The following is a 20,955-nucleotide window of genomic DNA, read 5'->3' as shown; positions in this document are numbered from 1 at the left end:
CCCGTTGCATGTTTTTATCGAAGTGGGAGGTACAACGCACACAGTCGATTTGCACATGCTCAAACTCACTCACATACACACACACAGTACTTTATTCTTCTTTTCATAATTTGTTCGATGGATCCCCATAAGCATAATCCCAATTAATCCAATTGAACTGGTGTTCACACTCCAGAATGCAGAATATAGATTAGAACTGAGTTATTTCAAAGCAATTCATTTCCATTTCTTCTTCTGGGTCGGTTTCTCATTGGTTGAGCACAGTTAGAATTTACTTATAGGGCCAATTATAGTGGAAATAATGAAACGTTCATTTGGTTCATTAAAGTAATTCTCCTGAGATATGATTTTCAAAAGCAGCACAGTAACAAAAAATGTGCACATTGTTCATGCTTGATTACCGTTGTTAGTCTTGTGCAGCATTGTAATGATGATGAATGTAGACCGTAGGGGAGAGTGGGGTAAGTTGAGCCTTTTTTACTTTAAGCATCACTCCGTCAAGGGAAATATAATATTATTTTTACAAAGATATCTACATATAGTGCATTTGGAAAGTATTCAGACCCCTTGACTTTTTCCACATTTTGTAACGTTACAGCCTTATTCTAAAGTGGAGTATGGCCTGAATGCCATCCTTTAGAATGCACTGTAAATTTCATGATGTTGTGTATAGCTGGAAATAATCAGAATTCATGTAAACATTACAGTTTTGAAAACATAGCTTGTACAACAAAAGTGGTCTCTTGGCACAACTTACCCCAGGCATGGGGTAAATTGAGCCAAGGGACAGGTTAAGTTAAGCCGCCTATACATTTCTGTATTAAATGAAATATTACCACTACCTTCGTAAAACCATGTTTATATTTATTTCCCAAACACAATTCAACACAATCACAATCACTTTTTTGTCTTTTAATAATTTTAAACATATTTTAACACAGGCTTAACATACACTTCATACTTTTTAACCTTTTTAACATAAGCTAGGCCCTGTTGTTACTTCATTTCCCAGCGATAATGTCTTGCATTACGCCTGGGAAGAAAATACTTCAATTTGCTCAATTTGCCATTTATTCAATTTGCCACAATGGTTGCACCATTGGCTCAACTTACCCCAAGGCAAACACAACTACAAGGATGCACTTTCATGCTAGGTTTAGGACCTCCTACTAAAGCTTATAGAGACCCCAACTTATGTATAGAGCAATGTTTAAATTATTTACTTTGGTTTAGATAGAAGCGTAATGAAACCTCGAACACAATAAATCCATTTGACTGGCTGAAAATCAGTTTTTCTAACCTAACTTGTTTACCTCTTTTCCCATGTGTTTTTTTTCTTCACAGACTCCAAATATTTGGTCAAATTATACATTTTGTGTATGGTTTCCTTGAAACAAGGGTCTCTCAACTTACCACTTTGGCTCAACTTACCCCACTCTCCTCTATACGGATTCCATTTTAACTTTTGTTGTTGGTTATTTCATTAATTGGAAGCAAGCACAGGGAGATTCAGCCCAAACACCAGTTGGAAGCTAATGTTTTATGTGATCAAAATAAGGGAAACTTGCGTGTGGTCTACATTCACTCTTTCTCAACTCACAATATCAGAATCATATATTTGGCTCCCGATTGGCGCAGCGGTCTAAGGCACTGCATCTCAGTGCAAGAGGGTGTCACTACAGTCCCTGGTTCAAATCCAGGCTATATCACATCCGGCTGTGATAGGGAGTCCCATAGGGCGTTACACAATTGGCCCAGTGTTGGCTGGGGTAGGCCGTCATTGTAAATAAGAATTTGTTCTTAACTGACTTGCCTAGTTAAATAAAGGAAAAATAAAAAGTACAGGTATCTGCTCTTACCTTCTGCAGCCACTGCGTGTTGTTCTCCATGGCCGTCTCCAGGTGCTGCAATTTCTGTGCAGACCAGTCACTCTCTCCAGGGGGTGGTGTGTCCCTTTGAACCATGTCGGTCCTGCCGTATTGGTCCGGGCTGGCCTGACAGCGCTCCATCTCTGGTAGGATGAAGGTGTAGCTGCAGTGGCCGTGCTGGACACGATGGAGCCCCCTGCCCTTTTCTCCTCTGCGCCTCTGCCCTCTACCTCCACTAGCACCCACTACGCTAGCCCCCATTACCCCAGCCGCCAGCATCAGCCCCCAACCCAACAGGATTTTCCTCATGGTAGTAGCACCTGTGCCGAGGTGTTGTGATACACGTGTCCCCTCCCCCCCACTTCACTCACTCACTTGAGATATGGATGCACATGGTTCCAAGCAGAAAAAGGAGAGGAAGCCCTTGTGTTCTCTTCTTCTTAATTTAGATGTATTTTGACTGTGCTTTGGTTCTTATTATTCTTGATAAAGTCCTGTTTTTCTCCCCGCAGGTCCCTGTTTCCTCTAAACTTTCCCTGGCCCCTGTGCTACGTAAGTGAACAGACACAAACATTGACCCCTAAATAGCCACAGAGAAAGAGAGAGGGAGGGGAGAGAGACAGAAAGAGAACAAGAGAGTGAGAGAGAGAGTGAGGGAGCAGCTCCAAATGAGTCTCAATCTTCAATGTCCAAAAAAAGGGAGAAATGCTTTCCTCCCATCCCACTCCAGTGGGTCGAGTTTCAGAAATGGCCAAAGGGAAATAGTTCTGCCCCCTCTTATCTGAGGGTTGGGGGGAGGGGGAGAGCTGAGGGAGGTCTATTAGAACACCCCGTCTCTCCGCTCCACTAATCCGCTCTGTCCACTCTGGGGCTAAAGATGCCATGTATGGTCTCTCCCCGTTTCAGCACAGGTTAGGAAACATACATAAGTAAAAGTAAATCCACATGAAGCAGGGCTTGTTGCTTTTTTTTTCTAAGGCACTTTTGGTCACTTTTCACTGTTTTCTGAAGTATTGATTAATTCACATGCATCTAAACTTTTGAGAGCAAGCCAAATTAGCATATGCTTATCAGTCAACTAAATTAAAATGTGTAATTTTGCAATTTCCTGAATAAAACGTTTAACTTGTTGAAGCTTGAACTTACACAACATCAGTTGTAATAGAGTATACACCCTCATCCAGTTCTACTGTAGTCAGCAAATATACTATAGCATGCAGCTCATTGGTGAAACCATTTTTCGTATAATGCACCTCTTTGCCCTTTATTTATTTTCTACATGATCCTTATTTTTGGCATAGTTTGTCTTGTATCTTATGTTGCGGCTGTTGCAGTCCTTAGGGATAGAGGTCACACGGAGTGACTTTTTGCCCTGCCTAAAATTATTCTCATGAGAACTGGAAGAGAAGCCTGGTGAAGGTTCTTAAATATTCTATTTTGACTGAAATCAGGACTTTCAGCAAGTGAAAATCATAAACTATCCCTTTCACCTTTCCTGTGGGAACATTAGTGATATATTTTATTCTGCATTCTTTTTCAACTCTTGCATGTGGTGGTCATCATGCTGTTTGGTGTCTTTTTATGTTGATTTTTACTTGGTTGTTTTACAGCGAAGTCATAGCCCTTATTTCAAATCACACTCCGACAGCGCTGACTCCAAGTCAATCTTCAGTGGCCTGAATCGTGGTAGGATGTGGAGTAGAAGGTGAAGGAGGAGGAGGTAGGATTTCTGTTGCCTTGATTGCTGTCTGGGGAGCAGAGCAGAGTCTCTATATCACACCCAAAGGACACATTCATAGCAACAGATTGAGACATGGAGTGAAAGGTTAACACCTTCACAATATGCCTTCCTGTCTGACTGTTTCAACTGACCATTTTGTCAGTTCAAACTCTCCCTGGTAGTAAGACAAGATCTGCCAAATAAATCACAGGTTTTCTGTTTGGGATTGTGGAGTAGTAGTGTGATTTATTTTACTATTACGTGGTCATCCCTACTGCCTCTGGCCTGGCGGACTCACTAAACACAAATGCATCTTTTGTAAATAATGTCTGAGAGTTGGAGTGTGCTCCTGGCTATCTGTAAATTGTAAAAACAAGAAAATGGTGCCGTCTGCTTTGCTTAATATAAGGAATTTTAAGTGATTTATACTTTTACTTTCGATACTTAAGTATATTTTAAACCAAATACTTTTAGACTTTTACTCAAGTAGAATTTTACTGTCTGATGTTCACTCCTTTTACTCAAGTATGACAATTTCATACTTTTCCCACTACTGTTGTGGACTGTAGGTCAGCATCTGTCAAAGTTCGTATTATAAATTTGATAATTTCATCTTTTCAAAATAAATTCCTTTCATTTTGTTGGTTGGTAATGCCTGGTAACCCTAAATCTCAATAATATTACATATGTGGCCGACCGCCTTGATTCGGTCTTTTGGAATAGTGTTTTTTACACTGGATAAAAGTATAGACTCAGCACTACAAAATGGTATATCATACACTGCAGTTGAGGAACAATGGGAAAATAATTCTGCTTTGAAAGTTGATAAACTTGTAACCCTAATTTTGAGAGAATGGCCCTTGAATGTTTTGTTACACCTACTGGAGAAGTCTTCTTTGTCTACACCTATTCAGCATCGTTCACCACCTCTTAAGCCTTATCTCCACCATCTCTTTAAGGATTCACATGTGAAGCCATGTGCTAAACAGAGTGAGTGAGTAAGGTAGTGTAGTAAACAACCAAAGATTTCAAGACCAAAAGTGATAAAAGTAGTAGCCTACAATATTTTTAACTCCAGGTAAAAATACACTTTATCTAGTCCTTAGCCTATATCCTACTCTCTTTGGTTCAGGTCATGTTGTTCTTCACAATTTTATCTGGATATTGCTACTATGCAAATATGCAAGTAACCATTTCACTGTACCGTTTACACGTTCTGTATCCTGTGCATGTGACAAGTAAACTTTGATTTTGTTTGATATAGTGTGTTTTAACCAGAGATTATAATATTTTCTAATTATTAGAGGATGCTTACCCAGACACACGTGTCTAAAATGATGGGTCATGTAAAAGAAATGCTATAACCATCCCCCAGTCACCTCTAGCTAAGTGGATGGGTCACTATTGTCTAGACTATTGTACACATGTTCATGAAATACAATAGGTGACAGTAATCAACCCCAGACACACCTGACTAACTTGATGGGTCATGTAATCATCTGGCGAAGTGTAGTCTTTTGTTTAGACATGTAGCTAGCTAGCTAAACAATGAACAATAATCCCAACCCATAGCTACAGTACAAACTGATTGTCATAGCTAGCCACTATGCATGAAATGCTGTGGTATGAATCTGTAGGTAGCTAAAGCTTACCTACTAGGTTCAATATTAGCTAGCTAGCTAACATTAGGCTATAACCAGCAATGCAAATTATTTCTGTGATACGAATAATATTACTACACAGATCATACACATAACATTAGCTAGTGAGCCAGCAAGCTAACGTTAGCTAGCAGTACGCTTTAAATTGCAATGAAAATGACTTTCTGACAAAATTAGAAACGTTTAATATCTGAAAATGTAGCTAGACTCTTACCCATATACATGGATGAACGCTTCACGGCAGTGTGTTTTTTCCATTTGGTTTGTAGCTAGATACAGCTCATTTGGCCCGTTTGGCTGAATCACAAGAGACACCACCTGGTGAAGTAAGTTTAGTCTTTTTCAAGCAGCCATCTTGTCTTCTACTGTAACTGTACCTCAGAGGAGGTTGTTGGGAGAGCTATGGGAGGATGGGCTCATTATAATGGCTGGAATGGAATTAATGGACCGGTATCAAACACATAAAACATATGGAAACCACGTTTCACTTCATTCCACTCATTCCATTCCAGCAATTACAATGAGCCTGTCTTACTATAGCTCCTCCCACCAGCCTCCTCTGAGGTAGAGGTACAATAGAAGATAAGATGGCCGCTTGAAAAAAACTAAACTTACTTCACCAGGTGGTGTCTCTTGTGATTCTACCATTCTTTAAGGATTGTGAATGGCTGGGTCATAACCTGCCTTACAATTCGTAATGCTCTCCACCTGCACAATCACCACTGGGGGGAAAGACTCACCACAGACTGGCAGTAACTTGAGAGGGTACCATAATATAAATGGCCTAGCTGCATGACATCCTCACTGTTTCGATTGTCTGAGTGTGATGATAAGGCTGATTTATTTTCCCGTTTTAGGTCTCAGCTCTTATGAATCAGTAGCATTTATAGACATGAGAGAGAAAATTTACTACAGGGTGGGGTACCTCGACAGCTTGGTAATTTCGTAGTCAATCTGCAATATATGACATTTACTTTTTGTCGCTCCATGGCAAAATACTGCACATGGCAATGATCATATATAGTGATATCTAATGAAATGTTCAGAAGTGCAACATTTAGATTTTTCTGAAGTCTCCTATTACAGAAGTACTAATATTATCAGTATTGCATACCTCTAAAGGGGCAACCTGACATTGCTGAATCCAGAGTTAGTGGAAATGTGTTTGTTCACGTTGCAACACCATAATACCAAAAAAATGCATTTCCAATACATGTTTAAGTACAGTGTCTTCAGAAAGTATTCACACCCCTTCCACAATTTTGTTGTGTTACAGCTTGCATTTAAAATGTGTATATTTTTGTCACTGGCTTATACACAATACTCCATAATGTCAAAGTGGAAATGTTTTTCGAAAAGTTTACGAATGGAAAACGTATTGTCTTGAGTCAATAAGTATTCAAATATTTTGTTATGGCAAGCCTAAATAATTTCAAGAGTAAAATGTTGCTTAACAAGTCACAATAAGTTGCATGAACTCACTCTGTGTGCCATAGTAGTGTTAAACATGATTTTTTAAATGACTACCTCATCTCTTTACCCCACACATACAATTATCTGTAACTTCCCTCAGTCGAGCAGTGAATTTCAAACACAGATTCAACCACAAAGATCAGGGAGGTTTTCCAATACCTCACAAAGAAGCATGGTGAAGTTATTAATTACACTTTGGATGGTGTATCAATACACCCAGTCACTACAAAGATACAGGCGTCCTGCCTAACTCAGTTGCCAGAAAAAGGAAACTGCTCAGGGATTTCACCCAGAGGCCAATGGTGACTAAAACAGTTAGAGTTTAATGGCTGTGATAGGAGAAAACTGAGGATGGATCAACAACATTGTAGTTATTCCACAATTCTAACCTAATTGACAGAGTGAAAAGAAGGAAGCTTGTACAGAATACATGTACACTGTTTGCCACAAGGCACTTAAGTAATACTGCAAAAAATGTGGCAAAGCAATTAACTTTTTGTCCAAAATACAAAGTCTTGTATGTTGGCAAATCCAATACAACACATTAATGAGTAACATTCTCCATATTTTCAAGTATAGTGGTGGCTGCATCATGTTATGGGTATGCTTGTAATTGTTAAGGACTGGGGAGTTTTGCAGTATAAAAAAGAAATGGAATGGAGCTAAGCACAGGCAAAATCCTAGAGGAAAACTTGGTTCAGTCTGCTTTCCACCAGACACTGGGAGATTAATTCAACTTTCAGCAGGACAATAACCTAAAACACAAGGCCAAATCTACACTGGAGTTGCTTACCAAGAAGACAGTGAATGTTCCTGAGTGGCCGAGTTACAGTTTTGACTTAAATCTACTTGAAAATCTAGTAATGATCAACAACTAATTAGACAGAGCTTGAATAATGGGCAAATGTTGCACTTTCCAGGTGTGGAAAGCTCTTAGAGACTTCCAAAGACTCCCAAAGTATTGAATCAGGGGTGTGAATAATTATGTAAATGAGATATTTCTGTATTTAATTTTAAATACATTTCTAAAAATATGTTTTCACTTGTCATTATGGGGTACAGCGTTGCTGTACAGCACTCATGGGTAAAGGCAGTCCACATTCTCTACACGTTAACCATATACTCACACACAGAGTGCGCAGCTGAACACTGCATGCCGGAAACACTTGGTTTGTTGTTTTTGACAAAAAATAACAAATCTTCGTAAGATATAAATAGTGAACATGTTTTTGGTTCGATTCTGTGACACGGTTAGCTTTTAACCTCTTGACGCTAGGTTTGTTATTTATTTTTAAATAACGTTTCCAAGGTAAACGGACTATTTCTCAGGTCCAGATCGTAGAAAATGCATATAATTCACAGATTGGGATAGAAAACACTCCAAAGTTTCCAAAACTTTCCAATGGCTTCCTCAGGCTGTGACCAGGCTTTAGACATAGTTTCAGGCTTTTATTTGGAAAAATGAGCGAGATTTTTCAAAAGTAGTCATGTGTCCTCAGATTAGTTCCTGCGCGCGAGAGGGTAGCGCTCCATTTTCTTTTTCTCTCTTATTGAGTAGGTTACGGTCCGGTTGAAATATTATCGATTATGTTTGTTAAAAACAACCTGAGGATTGACTATAAAAAACATTTGACATGTTTCTACGACCGTTACGGATACTTTTTGGAATTTTCGTCGAATGGAACAAGGCTTTGGTTTTCTGAACATAACGCGCAACCCAAATGGCGTTTTTTTGTTATAAAAGTAATATTTATCGAACAAAAATAACATTTGTTGTGTAACTGGGAGTCTCGTGAGTGCAAACATCCGAAGATTATCAAAGGTAAGCGATTAAATTTATTGCTTTTCTGACTTTCGTGACCATGCTAATTTGGGGCTAGCTGTTCTAGCATTGATTGATACACTCACAAAAGCTTGGATTTCTTTCTCTGTAAAGCATATTTTCAAAATCTGACACGATAGGTGGATTAACAACAAGCTAAGCTGTGTTTTGGTATATTTCACTTGTGATTGCATGATTATAAATATTTTTAGTAATATTTTGCGCCCTGCAATTCAGTGGTTGTTTAGGAAAATGATCCCGTAAAAGGGATCCGTAGCGCAGAGAAGTTAACAGTTAGGACCGCTCGTTCATGTCCCGGAATCCCGCTTAACAGACAGGTTGAAGCCTGCTTGACAGAGCCGCTAACCTTAGCTAGCTAATCTGCTAGCTAAGCTGCTTGCCATCAAGCTAACGAAGCTAGTCCCCGATGAGTATTGCAATGGAGCCCTTTTTGTCTGGAGAAGTAAATGAACGGTTTTAGTGCTGTAGGAGCTGTATCTACTAAGCTTTGTTTCGGGACAAACTGGATCACTCAGAGTTCCAACGCGGCAATTGTTTGCTTGCTGAGGATTATAGGAAGTGGCTTCCTTTAACCTTTCACGAGCCTCTACCCCGGGTCCGGGATCACCCCCCACCCCCCCCACACACTGATTAGCATAGCTAGCATAGCTTCACAAGTAGATAGTAGCATCTAAATATCATTAAATCACAAGTCCAAGACACCAGATGAAAGATACAGATCTTGTGAATAAAGCCACCATTTCAGATTTTTAAAATGTTTTACAGGGAAGACACAATATGTAAATCTATTAGCTAAACACGTTAGCAAAATACACCACTTTTCTAACTCCATCAGTTTCTTACTCCTTCAGGTGCTATCACCAATTCGGCTAAACTAAGATATTGATAGCCAATAACCTATAAAAAACCTCTTCAGATGACAGTCTGATAACATATTTATGGTATAGGATAGGTGTTGTTAGAAAAAAGTGCATATTTCAGGTAGAAATCACAGTTTACAATTACACCGACCATCACAAATCGACTAGAATTACTAGATAGAGCAACGTGTATGACCAATTTACTCATCATAAAACATTTCATAAAAATAGACAAAGCATAGCAATGGAAAGACCCAGTTCTTGTGATTTCAGACCATATTTCAGATTTTCTAAGCGTTTTTCAGCGAAAACACAATAAATCGATAAGTTAGCATACCACATGTGCAAACGTTACCAGAGCATCGATTCCAGCCAAAGAGCGCTATAACGTAATCACCGCCAAAATATATTAATTTTTTCACTAACCTTCTCAGAATTCTTCAGATGACACTCCTGTAACATCATTTTACAACATACATATACAGTTTGTTCGAAAAGGTGCATATTTAGCCATACAAAACCGTGGTTACACAATAAAAATACTAGGAAATCAAGCCTCAATATGTCTGACGTCATCTATCAGAGTGATCTAGTTTAATTGAAAGCTAATCATATACTTGACTAAAAAATACAGGGTTGACAGGAATCGAAAGACAAATTAGTTCTTAATGCAACCGCTGACTTACATTTTTAAAATTATCCTTACTTTTCAATACAGGGTTCGCCAAGTGACGCGATAACAAACAAAATGGCGAAATATGCGTTTAAAATATTTCGACAGAACAACGATTTATCATATTAAATATTGGTTACTTTGAGCTGTTCTTCCATCAGATTCTTGGGCAATGTATCCTTTCTATGTTATAAACGTCTTTTGGTCGATAGATGTCCTCTGTCCTTCGAAATGTCCACCACCAACGACCGACACCCCGAAACGTTTCCAAAGCTAAAAAGGGCACGACAAAGAAATTCCTCAAAATCGCACTAAACGGATATAAATTGCTATAAAACGGTTCAAATTAACTACATTATGATGTTTTTAACAACTATAACGACTGAAAACATGACCGGAGAAATCTAACTAGTTAAACAACGATTTGGAATGAGGCAGGTCCGATGCCCATCTTGCTTGTGGCGCGCGGAGAGAGAAAGGTAGTCCCACGTTTTGTGGTTTTATATGGGCTGGGATTGTGCAATAGACTCCATTCAAAACGTGATGACGTACAGACACCCAGAGGAAGACGTAGGCAGTGTCGGTTTCTTCATAGCATTCACTGTCGCCTTAAAAACAGACTCCAGATCAGGGGTAAAAAATTCTGAAATCTGACCCCTGTCATGAAAAGTGCTGTAGATATTGTTCTGTACCACTCAGAGACAAAATTCCAACTTCTATAGAAACTAGAAGGTGTTTTCTATCCAATAATAACAATAATATGCATATTGTACGATCAAGAATTTAGCACGAGGCAGTTTAATTTGGAGACCCAAATATGCTAATGCAGAACAGCACCCCCTATAGTTGCAAGAAGTTAACAAGCAGGTCGCCAGCCTATGTAAGAAACTGGGGAAAACGTAGACTGGAATGTTTACCTTTTCCACGCCGGTGCCTGGGCGACATTATCGCTTGTTGGATGCATCTCTGCCTTGGCGTTTGTCGTTGTCCGACTGGCCGGTATTGCCCGTAGTTCGTTCGCCAGTGGAGCCTTCGACTGCCTTTCCTCCCACATCTGATAGCGGAGTCGAAAGAGCATGCCAATCAATGATGGTCGCATGTCACGAGCCGTGGAAGCCAAAGACAGCGGTCTCTCGTAAAGCAGGCTACATACAATGAGAGGCCCGGAGCGGATGCAAACAACGAATAGTTTCGCAGCCCTGGAGCCTGATCTTCCCGCACCTTCGTCGCTGGGGGTACCTGTGTCTACGGCCGCTGTGCCCACTCCTTCCCCTACAATTTCGAACTCGATATCGACAACCTTCCATCGCTGCTCTGGATCGAGCGGAGCTTCCCCATCTCTAGGATGCCTGCACAAGGTGCTGGGAGCTATGGAATCAAGTTATCCTGCCTCTTGCCCATCCTTAAAGGGTTCTTCAAATCCAGTGAAGCGAGGGAGTGGGCGGATTTCCTCGTCCTTCTTGCCAGACGTGATTTTGGGCAGCTCCATAGGAGGAAATGTCACTGTTCCTGGTGCAAAAACAATGCCCTATCCCGGAGCTCGAGTATATGACATTACTAAGCTGCTCCTAAATATTCTACGCCAGGATATGGAAATCTATTTTATCGTTGTCCATGTGGGTTTTAATGACATTATGAAGAGCAACCAGTCCGGAGCCTCCAGCGACAGCCTCCAGTCCGGAGCCTCCAGCGACGTTCTCCAGTCCGGAGCCTCCAGCGACATTCTCCAGTCCGGAGCTTCCAGCGACGGCCTCCAGTCCGGAGCCTCCAGCGACGGCCTCCACTGTCACGCCCTGACCTTAGAGATAATTTTTATGTCTCAATTTTGGTTTGGTCAGGGCGTGAGTTGGCGTGGGCATTCTATGTTTTGTGTTTCTATGATTTTCTATTTCTATGTTTTGGCCGGGTATGGTTCTCAAGCAGGGACAGCTGTCTATCGTTGTCTCTGATTGAGAACCATACTTAGGTAGCTCTTTTTTCCACCTGTGTTTGTGGGAAGTTGACTTTTGTTTAGGGCACAGCCTGTAGCTTCATGGTTAGTTTTTGTAGTGTTTGTTGTTTTGTCGGTGTCATTTTTATCAATAAAGAGAAAATGTACGCTCACCACGCTGCACCTTGGTCCTCTTTTTCCAATGGCCGTGACATTCAAACTCAATCAGCATGACAGAGTGATCTCCAGCCTCGTCCTCGTCAACACTCACACCTGTGTTAACGAGAGAATCACTGACATGATGTCAGCTGGTCCTTTTGTGGCAGTGCTGAAATGCAGTGGAAATGTTTTTGGGGGATTCAGTTCATTTGCATGGCAAAGAGGGACTTTGCAATTCATTTGATCACTCTTCATAACATTCTGGAGTATATGCAAATTGCCATCATACAAACTGAGGCAGCAGACGTTGTGAAAATTAATATTTGTGTCATTCTCAAAATTTTGGGCCACGACTGTACATCCACAGGTACACCTCCAATTGACTCAAATTATGCCAATTAGCCTATCAGAAGTTTCTAAAGCCATGACATCATTTTCTGGAATTTTCTAAGCACAGTTAACTTAGTGTATGTAATCTTCTGACCCATTGGAATTGTGATACAGTGAATTATCAGTGAAATAATCTGTCTGTAAACAATTGTTGGAAAAAGTACTTGTGTCATGCCAAACTAGATGTCCGAACCAACTTGCCAATACTATAGTTTGTTAAAAAGAAATTTGTGGAGTGGTTGAAAAATGGGTTTTAATGACTCCAACCTAAGTGTATGTAAACTTCCGACTTCAACTGTATAACCAACATGTCATTGAAGTTTAATTTATGCCATCAAACTCACTCTTGACCAATCAGAAAAAAGCGCTCCTGTTGGGTGACCGATCAGCTGCTAAGAAGAGACCAGAAGGATCACTAGACACGTTTCTGACATTTTAACAGTACAGACTACAGGAGGTAACCCGGTTGCCAGCGGTAACTGACAGCTTTATGGTCCTAAAGCTTTAAAGTACAACCTCCCACCCTCCAGGACCGCTTTTACCGCCGTCTATCAAATATTTGTCTCATAGTGATTGTGTTTCTGGATTTCTTGCTGTTTGATTAACCTTTTTATCGACCACAGGTACTTGATTACAAATCCCAACAACTAGCGTCTTTAAACAAGCAATCAACATGTTGTTCTAAAGAGCTCCCAGGGCTCCTCTTAAATAAATGAAGGGGTGGTTTCTTAAATTGCCACAGAATGTTGCCATATGTACTCCTGGATAGAAAATCCAGCCCTGCGTAAATCCTATCTTATCTTTGTTTTTCTTACCAGATTGGAGCCTATTTCTCTGATATCAGCCACAGTAATGAACACATTTACCATTGTTTCTTGCACACCCCACGTATGTTTTCCAATACAAAGCCCTGCCAGATAACATTCATGTTTGTAAAATAAAAGGACACCCCTCCCAAGACAAAATTTGCAATTTAATTAAAAATATATATTATTAGGGTTTGGAATCAGCTGATGTTGTACAGACATTACACCGAAGAATTTCACTAGGACTGATCATAGAGGGAAATCATATTATTAGTTTGTACAAGATACATTTAGGATATTTAATTGCTAATATTTATGTCACATTTTTTGCTTTAATGTTTTCTGTAAGGTTCCCATACATTAATCAATTTCTTATCTCATAAAACCCCACAAAAACTTAGTTTTAGGAAAACAATATATTATCTTGCTCATGGGTGTGGGGAGGTTTGGCCCTTTTTGTTTGATGAGGTAATTTCAGGACAATAATGTCTGTCCATTTAAGGGGACCCCTTTTGACTCAATATCACCACCAGAGGAAAACTTCTCTGGATGAGAAGCAGGGCACTATTCCCAAGGTTGGGCTGCTGAGCACATAGGGACAGAGAAGCAAATTCTGGTTTGTTCCCAGTAAAATTAGGCTTTTTAAAAACGTTCTCACTATAATGAAAAGCAGGTCCAGAGAAGAATACAGACTGGACTAGTGTGTGTTGGTGTGTATGTGTCCCTGCTGCCACAATCTATGTGGGGACAGGAGAGAGAGAGAGAGAGAGAGAGAGAGAGAGAGAGAGAGAGAGAGAGAGAGAGAGAGAGAGAGAGAGAGAGAGAGAGAGAGAGAGAGAGAGAGAGAGAGAGAGAGAGAGAGAGAGAGAGAGAGAGAGAGAGAGAGAGAGAGAGAGAGAGAGAGAGAGACCTTGCATTGAGATAGAGAGAGAGAGACAAGAAAAGGGCAACCAGTGAAGAACAAACACCATTGTAAATACAACCCATATTTATGCTTATTTATTTTAACTTGTGTGCTTTAACCATTTGTACATTGTTACAACACTGTGTATATATAATATAACATTTGTAATGTCTTTATTGTTTTGAAACTTCTGTATGTGTAATGTTTACTGTTAATTTGTATTGTTTATTTCACTTTTGTATAATATCTACCTCACTTGCTTTGGCAATGTTAACACATGTTTCCCATGCCAATAAAGCCACATGAATTGAATTGAGAGAGAGAGAGAAAACAAAAAGATAATTACTTGACACATTGGAAAGAATTAACAAAAAAACAGAGCAAACTAGAATGCTATTTGGCCCTAAACAGAGAGTACACAGTGGCAGAATACCTGACCACTGTGACTGACCCAAACTTAAGGAAAGCTTTGACTATGTACAGACTCAGTGAGCATAGCCTTGCTATTGAGAAAGGCCGCCGTAGGCAGACATGGCTCTCAAGAGAAGACAGGCTATGTGCACACTGCCCACAAAATGAGGTGGAAACTGAGCTGCACTTCCTAACCTCCTGCCCAATGTATGACCATATTAGAGAGACATATTTCCCTCAGATTACACAGATCCACAAAGAATTCGAAAACAAATCCAATTTTGATAAACTCCCATATCTACTGGGTGAAATTCCACAGTGTGCCATCACAGCAGCAAGATTTGTGACCTGTTGCCACAAGAAAAGGGCAACCAGTGAAGAACAAACACCACTGTAAATACAACCCATATTTATGTTTATTTATTTTAACTTGTGTGCTTTAACCATTTGTACATTGTTACAACACTGCATATATATAATATGACATTTGTAATGTCTTTATTGTTTTGAAACTTCTGTATGTGTAATGTTTACTGTTCATTTTTATTGTTTATTTGACTTTTGTATATTACCTACCTCACTTGCTTTGGCAATGTTAACACATGTTTCCCATGCCAATAAAGCCCCTTGAATTGAAAAATTGAATTGGAGAGAGAGAGAGAGAGAGAGAGAGAGAGAGAGAGAGAGAGAGAGAGAGAGAGAGAGAGAGAGAGAGAGAGAGAGAGAGAGAGAGAGAGAGAGAGAGAGAGAGAGAGAGAGAGAGAGAGAGAGAGAGAGAGAGAGAGAGAGAGAGAGAGAGAGAGAGAGAGAGAGAGAGAGAGAGAGAGAGAGAGAGAGAGAGAGAGAGAGAGAGAGAGAGAGAGAGAGAGAGAGAGAGAGAGAGAGAGAGAGAGAGAGAGAGAGAGAGAGAGAGAGAGAGAGAGAGAGAGAGACCTTGCATTGAGATAGAGAGAGAGAGACAAGAAAAGGGCAACCAGTGAAGAACAAACACCATTGTAAATACAACCCATATTTATGCTTATTTATTTTAACTTGTGTGCTTTAACCATTTGTACATTGTTACAACACTGTGTATATATAATATAACATTTGTAATGTCTTTATTGTTTTGAAACTTCTGTATGTGTAATGTTTACTGTTAATTTGTATTGTTTATTTCACTTTTGTATAATATCTACCTCACTTGCTTTGGCAATGTTAACACATGTTTCCCATGCCAATAAAGCCACATGAATTGAATTGAGAGAGAGAGAGAAAACAAAAAGATAATTACTTGACACATTGGAAAGAATTAACAAAAAAACAGAGCAAACTAGAATGCTATTTGGCCCTAAACAGAGAGTACACAGTGGCAGAATACCTGACCACTGTGACTGACCCAAACTTAAGGAAAGCTTTGACTATGTACAGACTCAGTGAGCATAGCCTTGCTATTGAGAAAGGCCGCCGTAGGCAGACATGGCTCTCAAGAGAAGACAGGCTATGTGCACACTGCCCACAAAATGAGGTGGAAACTGAGCTGCACTTCCTAACCTCCTGCCCAATGTATGACCATATTAGAGAGACATATTTCCCTCAGATTACACAGATCCACAAAGAATTCGAAAACAAATCCAATTTTGATAAACTCCCATATCTACTGGGTGAAATTCCACAGTGTGCCATCACAGCAGCAAGATTTGTGACCTGTTGCCACAAGAAAAGGGCAACCAGTGAAGAACAAACACCACTGTAAATACAACCCATATTTATGTTTATTTATTTTAACTTGTGTGCTTTAACCATTTGTACATTGTTACAACACTGCATATATATAATATGACATTTGTAATGTCTTTATTGTTTTGAAACTTCTGTATGTGTAATGTTTACTGTTCATTTTTATTGTTTATTTGACTTTTGTATATTACCTACCTCACTTGCTTTGGCAATGTTAACACATGTTTCCCATGCCAATAAAGCCCCTTGAATTGAAAAATTTAATTGAGAGAGAGAGAGAGAGAGAGAGAGAGAGAGAGAGAGAGAGAGAGAGAGAGAGAGAGAGAGAGAGAGAGAGAGAGAGAGAGAGAGAGAGAGAGAGAGAGAGAGAGAGAGAGAGAGAGAGAGAGAGAGAGAGAGAGAGAGAGAGAGAGAGAGAGAGAGAGAGAGAGAGATAGCTACCTATATCCCCCCACTAGAATCCCCATACTTTAATAAAGACAGCTTCTCCATCCTGGAGGGGGAAATCAATCATTTCCAGGCCCAGGGACATGTATTAGTCTGTGGCGACCTAAATGCCAGAACTGGACAAGAACCTGACACCCTCAGCACACAGGGGGACAAACACCTGCCTGCAGGTGACAGCATTCCCTCCCCCATATGCCCCCCTAGGCACAACTATGACAACATAACCAACAAAAACGGGTCACAACTCCTGCAGCTCTGTCGCACGCTGGGTATGTACATAGTCAATGGTAGGCTTCGAGGGGACTCCTATGGTAGGTTCACCTATAGCTCATCTCTTGGCAGTAGCACTGTAGACTACTTTATCACTGACCTCAACCCAGAGTCTCTCAGAGCGTTCACAGTCAGCCCACTGACACCCCTATCAGACCACAGCAAAATCACAGTCTACTTGAACAGAGCAATACTCAATCATGAGGCATCAAAGCCAAAGGAACTGAGTAACATTAAGAAATGCTATAGATGGAAGGAATGCAGTTTGGAAACCTACCAAAAAACAATTAGGCAACAGCAAATTCAATCCCTTTTAGACAACTTCCTGGGTAAAATGTTCCACTGCAATAGTGAAGGTGTAAACTTGGCAGTAGAAAATCTTAACAGTATATTTGACCTCTCAGCTTCCCTATCAAATCTAAAAATCTCAAATAGAAAACCGAAGAAAATGAACAACAATGACAAATGGTTTGATAAAGAATGCAAAAATCTAAGAAATAAATTGAGGAACCTGTCCAACCAAAAACATAGAGACCCGGAAAACCTGAGTCTACGCCTTCACTATGGCGAATCACTAAAACAATACAGAAATACACTACGGAAAAAGAAGGAACAGCACGTCAGAAATCAGCTCAATGTAATTGAAGACTCCATAGACTCTAACCAATTCTGGGAAAATTGGAAAACACTAAACAAACAACAACACGAAGAATTATCTATCCAAAATGGAGATGTATGGGTAAACCACTTCTCCAATCTTTTTGGCTCTATAACAAAGAATAAAGAACAAAAACATATACATGATCAAATACAAATCCTAGAATCAACTATTAAAGACTACCAGAACCCATTGGATTCTCCAATTACCTTGAATGAGTTACAGGACAAAATAAAAACCCTCAAACCCAAAAAGGCCTGTGGTGTTGATGGTATCCTTAATGAAATGATCAAATATACAGACAACAAATTCCAATTGGCTATACTAAAACTCTTTAACATCGTCCTTAGCTCTGGCATCTTCCCCAATATTTGGAACCAAGGACTGATCACCCCAATCCACAAAAGTGGAGACAAATTTGACCCCAATAACTACCGTGGAATATGCGTCAACAGTAACCTTGGGAAAATACTCTGCATTATCATTAACAGCAGACTCGTACATTTCCTCAATGAAAACAATGTACTGAGCAAATGTCAAATTGGCTTTTTACCAAATTACCGTACAACAGACCATGTATTCACCCTACACACCCTAATTGACAACCAAACAAACCAAAACAAAGGCAAAGTCTTCTCATGCTTTGTTGATTTCAAAAAAGCCTTCGACTCAATTTGGCATGAGGGTCTGCTATACAAATTGATGGAAAGTGGTGTTGGGGGTAAAACATACGACATTATAAAATCCATGTACACAAACAACAAGTGTGCGGTTAAAATTGGCAAAAAACACACAAATTTCTTCACACAGGGTCGTGGGGTGAGACAGGGATGCAGCTTAAGCCCCACCCTCTTCAACATATATATCAACGAATTGGCGCGGGCACTAGAACAGTCTGCAGCACCCGGTCTCACCCTACTAGAATCCGAAGTCAAATGTCTACTGTTTGCTGATGATCTGGTGCTTCTGTCACCAACCAAGGAGGGCCTACAGCAGCACCTAGATCTTCTGCACAGATTCTGTCAGACCTGGGCCCTGACAGTAAATCTCAGTAAGACCAAAATAATGGTGTTCCAAAAAAGGTCCAGTCACCAGGACCACAAATTCCATCTAGACACCGTTGCCCTAGAGCACACAAAAAACTATACATACCTCGGCCTAAACATCAGCACCACAGGTAACTTCCACAAAGCTGTGAACGATCTGAGAGACAAGGCAAGAAGGGCCTTCTATGCCATCAAAAGGAACATAAATTTCAACATACCAATTAGGATCTGGCTAAAAATACTTGAATCAGTCATAGAGCCCATTGCCCTTTATGGTTGTGAGGTCTGGGGTCCGCTCACCAACCAAGATTTCACAAAATGGGACAAACACCAAATTGAGACTCTGCATGCAGAATTCTGCAAAAATATCCTCCGTGTACAACGTAGAACACCAAATAATGCATGCAGAGCAGAATTAGGCCGATACCCACTAATTATCAAAATCCAGAAAAGAGCCGTTAAATTCTACAACCACCTAAAAGGAAGCGATTCCCAAACCTTCCATAACAAAGCCATCACCTACAGAGAGATGAACCTGGAGAAGAGTCCCCTAAGCAAGCTGGTCCTAGGGCTCTGTTCACAAACACAAACACACCCCACAGAGCCCCAGGACAACAGCACAATTAGACCCAACCAAATCATGAGAAAACAAAAAGATAATTACTTGACACATTGGAAAGAATTAACAAAAAAACAGAGCAAACTAGAATGCTATTTGGCCCTAAACAGAGAGTACACAGTGGCAGAATACCTGACCACTGTGACTGACCCAAACTTAAGGAAAGCTTTGACTATGTACAGACTCAGTGAGCATAGCCTTGCTATTGAGAAAGGCCGCCGTAGGCAGACATGGCTCTCAAGAGAAGACAGGCTATGTGCACACTGCCCACAAAATGAGGTGGAAACTGAGCTGCACTTCCTAACCTCCTGCCCAATGTATGACCATATTAGAGAGACATATTTCCCTCAGATTACACAGATCCACAAAGAATTCGAAAACAAATACAATTTTGATAAACTCCCATATCTACTGGGTGAAATTCCACAGTGTGCCATCACAGCAGCAAGATTTGTGACCTGTTGCCACAAGAAAAGGGCAACCAGTGAAGAACAAACACCACTGTAAATACAACCCATATTTATGTTTATTTATTTTAACTTGTGTGCTTTAACCATTTGTACATTGTTACAACACTGCATATATATAATATGACATTTGTAATGTCTTTATTGTTTTGAAACTTCTGTATGTGTAATGTTTACTGTTCATTTTTATTGTTTATTTGACTTTTGTATATTACCTACCTCACTTGCTTTGGCAATGTTAACACATGTTTCCCATGCCAATAAAGCCCCTTGAATTGAATTGAAATTGAATTGAGAGAGAGAGAGAGAGAGAGAGAGAGAGAGAGAGAGAGAGAGAGAGAGAGAGAGAGAGAGAGAGAGAGTCTATTAAATCAAAGAAGGCTTGTGGTCTAGACAACATCAGAAATGAAATGCTGAAAAACAGCACACCTGAGTTGCAAAATGCTGTGCTTAAATTGTTCAACATGGTTTTAACTTCTGGCTGCTTCCCTGATATCTGGAACCAGGGGCTCATCTCCCCTATCCACAAAAGTGGAGACAAATCAGACCCCAATAATTACAGGGGAATTTGTGTAAACAGTAACTTGGGAAAGGTTTTCTGTAGCATTTTGAATTCAAGAATCCAAACCTTTCTTCAAGAAAAAAATGTAATAACTAAATGTCAAATTGGCTTTCTCCCTAACCATTTTGAATTCAAGAATCCAAACCTTTCTTCAAGAAAAAAATGTAATAACTAAATGTCAAATTGGCTTTCTCCCTAACCATCGCACTACTGACCATATATACACCTTACACACACTAATTAATAAACACGTCCACCAAAAAAAAGAGGGCAAAATCTTTGCTTGCTTTATTGACTTTAAAAAAGCATTTGATTCTATTTGGCACGAAGGGCTATTCTACAAAATTCTACAAAGTGGGCTTGGTGGTAAGGTGTATGACTTAATAAAATGTATGTACACAGAAAACAAGTGTGCAATAAAAATCAAAAACCAAAGAACAGAATTCTTTTCACAATGTTGAGGTGTGAG

At 39.9% G+C, this 20,955-nt stretch overlaps 1 protein-coding gene across 1 annotated transcript in view; it reads right to left on the bottom strand.

Moving 5' to 3' along the window:
* angpt4 (angiopoietin 4) overlaps positions 1-2,426 on the bottom strand; it is a 55,029-nt gene extending 52,603 nt beyond the window's left edge. The window contains exon 1 of the mRNA XM_071386952.1: positions 1,860-2,426. Coding sequence (XP_071243053.1) covers positions 1,860-2,177 — 318 coding nt within the window. The 5' untranslated portion in view covers positions 2,178-2,426. The remainder of the gene's footprint in view (positions 1-1,859) is intronic.
* Between the last annotated feature and the right edge of the window lie 18,529 nt (positions 2,427-20,955).

Source organism: Salvelinus alpinus, chromosome 2 (genome assembly GCF_045679555.1).
Source record: "Salvelinus alpinus chromosome 2, SLU_Salpinus.1, whole genome shotgun sequence".
Lineage (NCBI taxonomy): Eukaryota > Metazoa > Chordata > Actinopteri > Salmoniformes > Salmonidae > Salvelinus > Salvelinus alpinus.
Note: the sequence above shows the minus strand (reverse complement) of the source record. Positions and strands in the feature narration are given on the sequence as shown.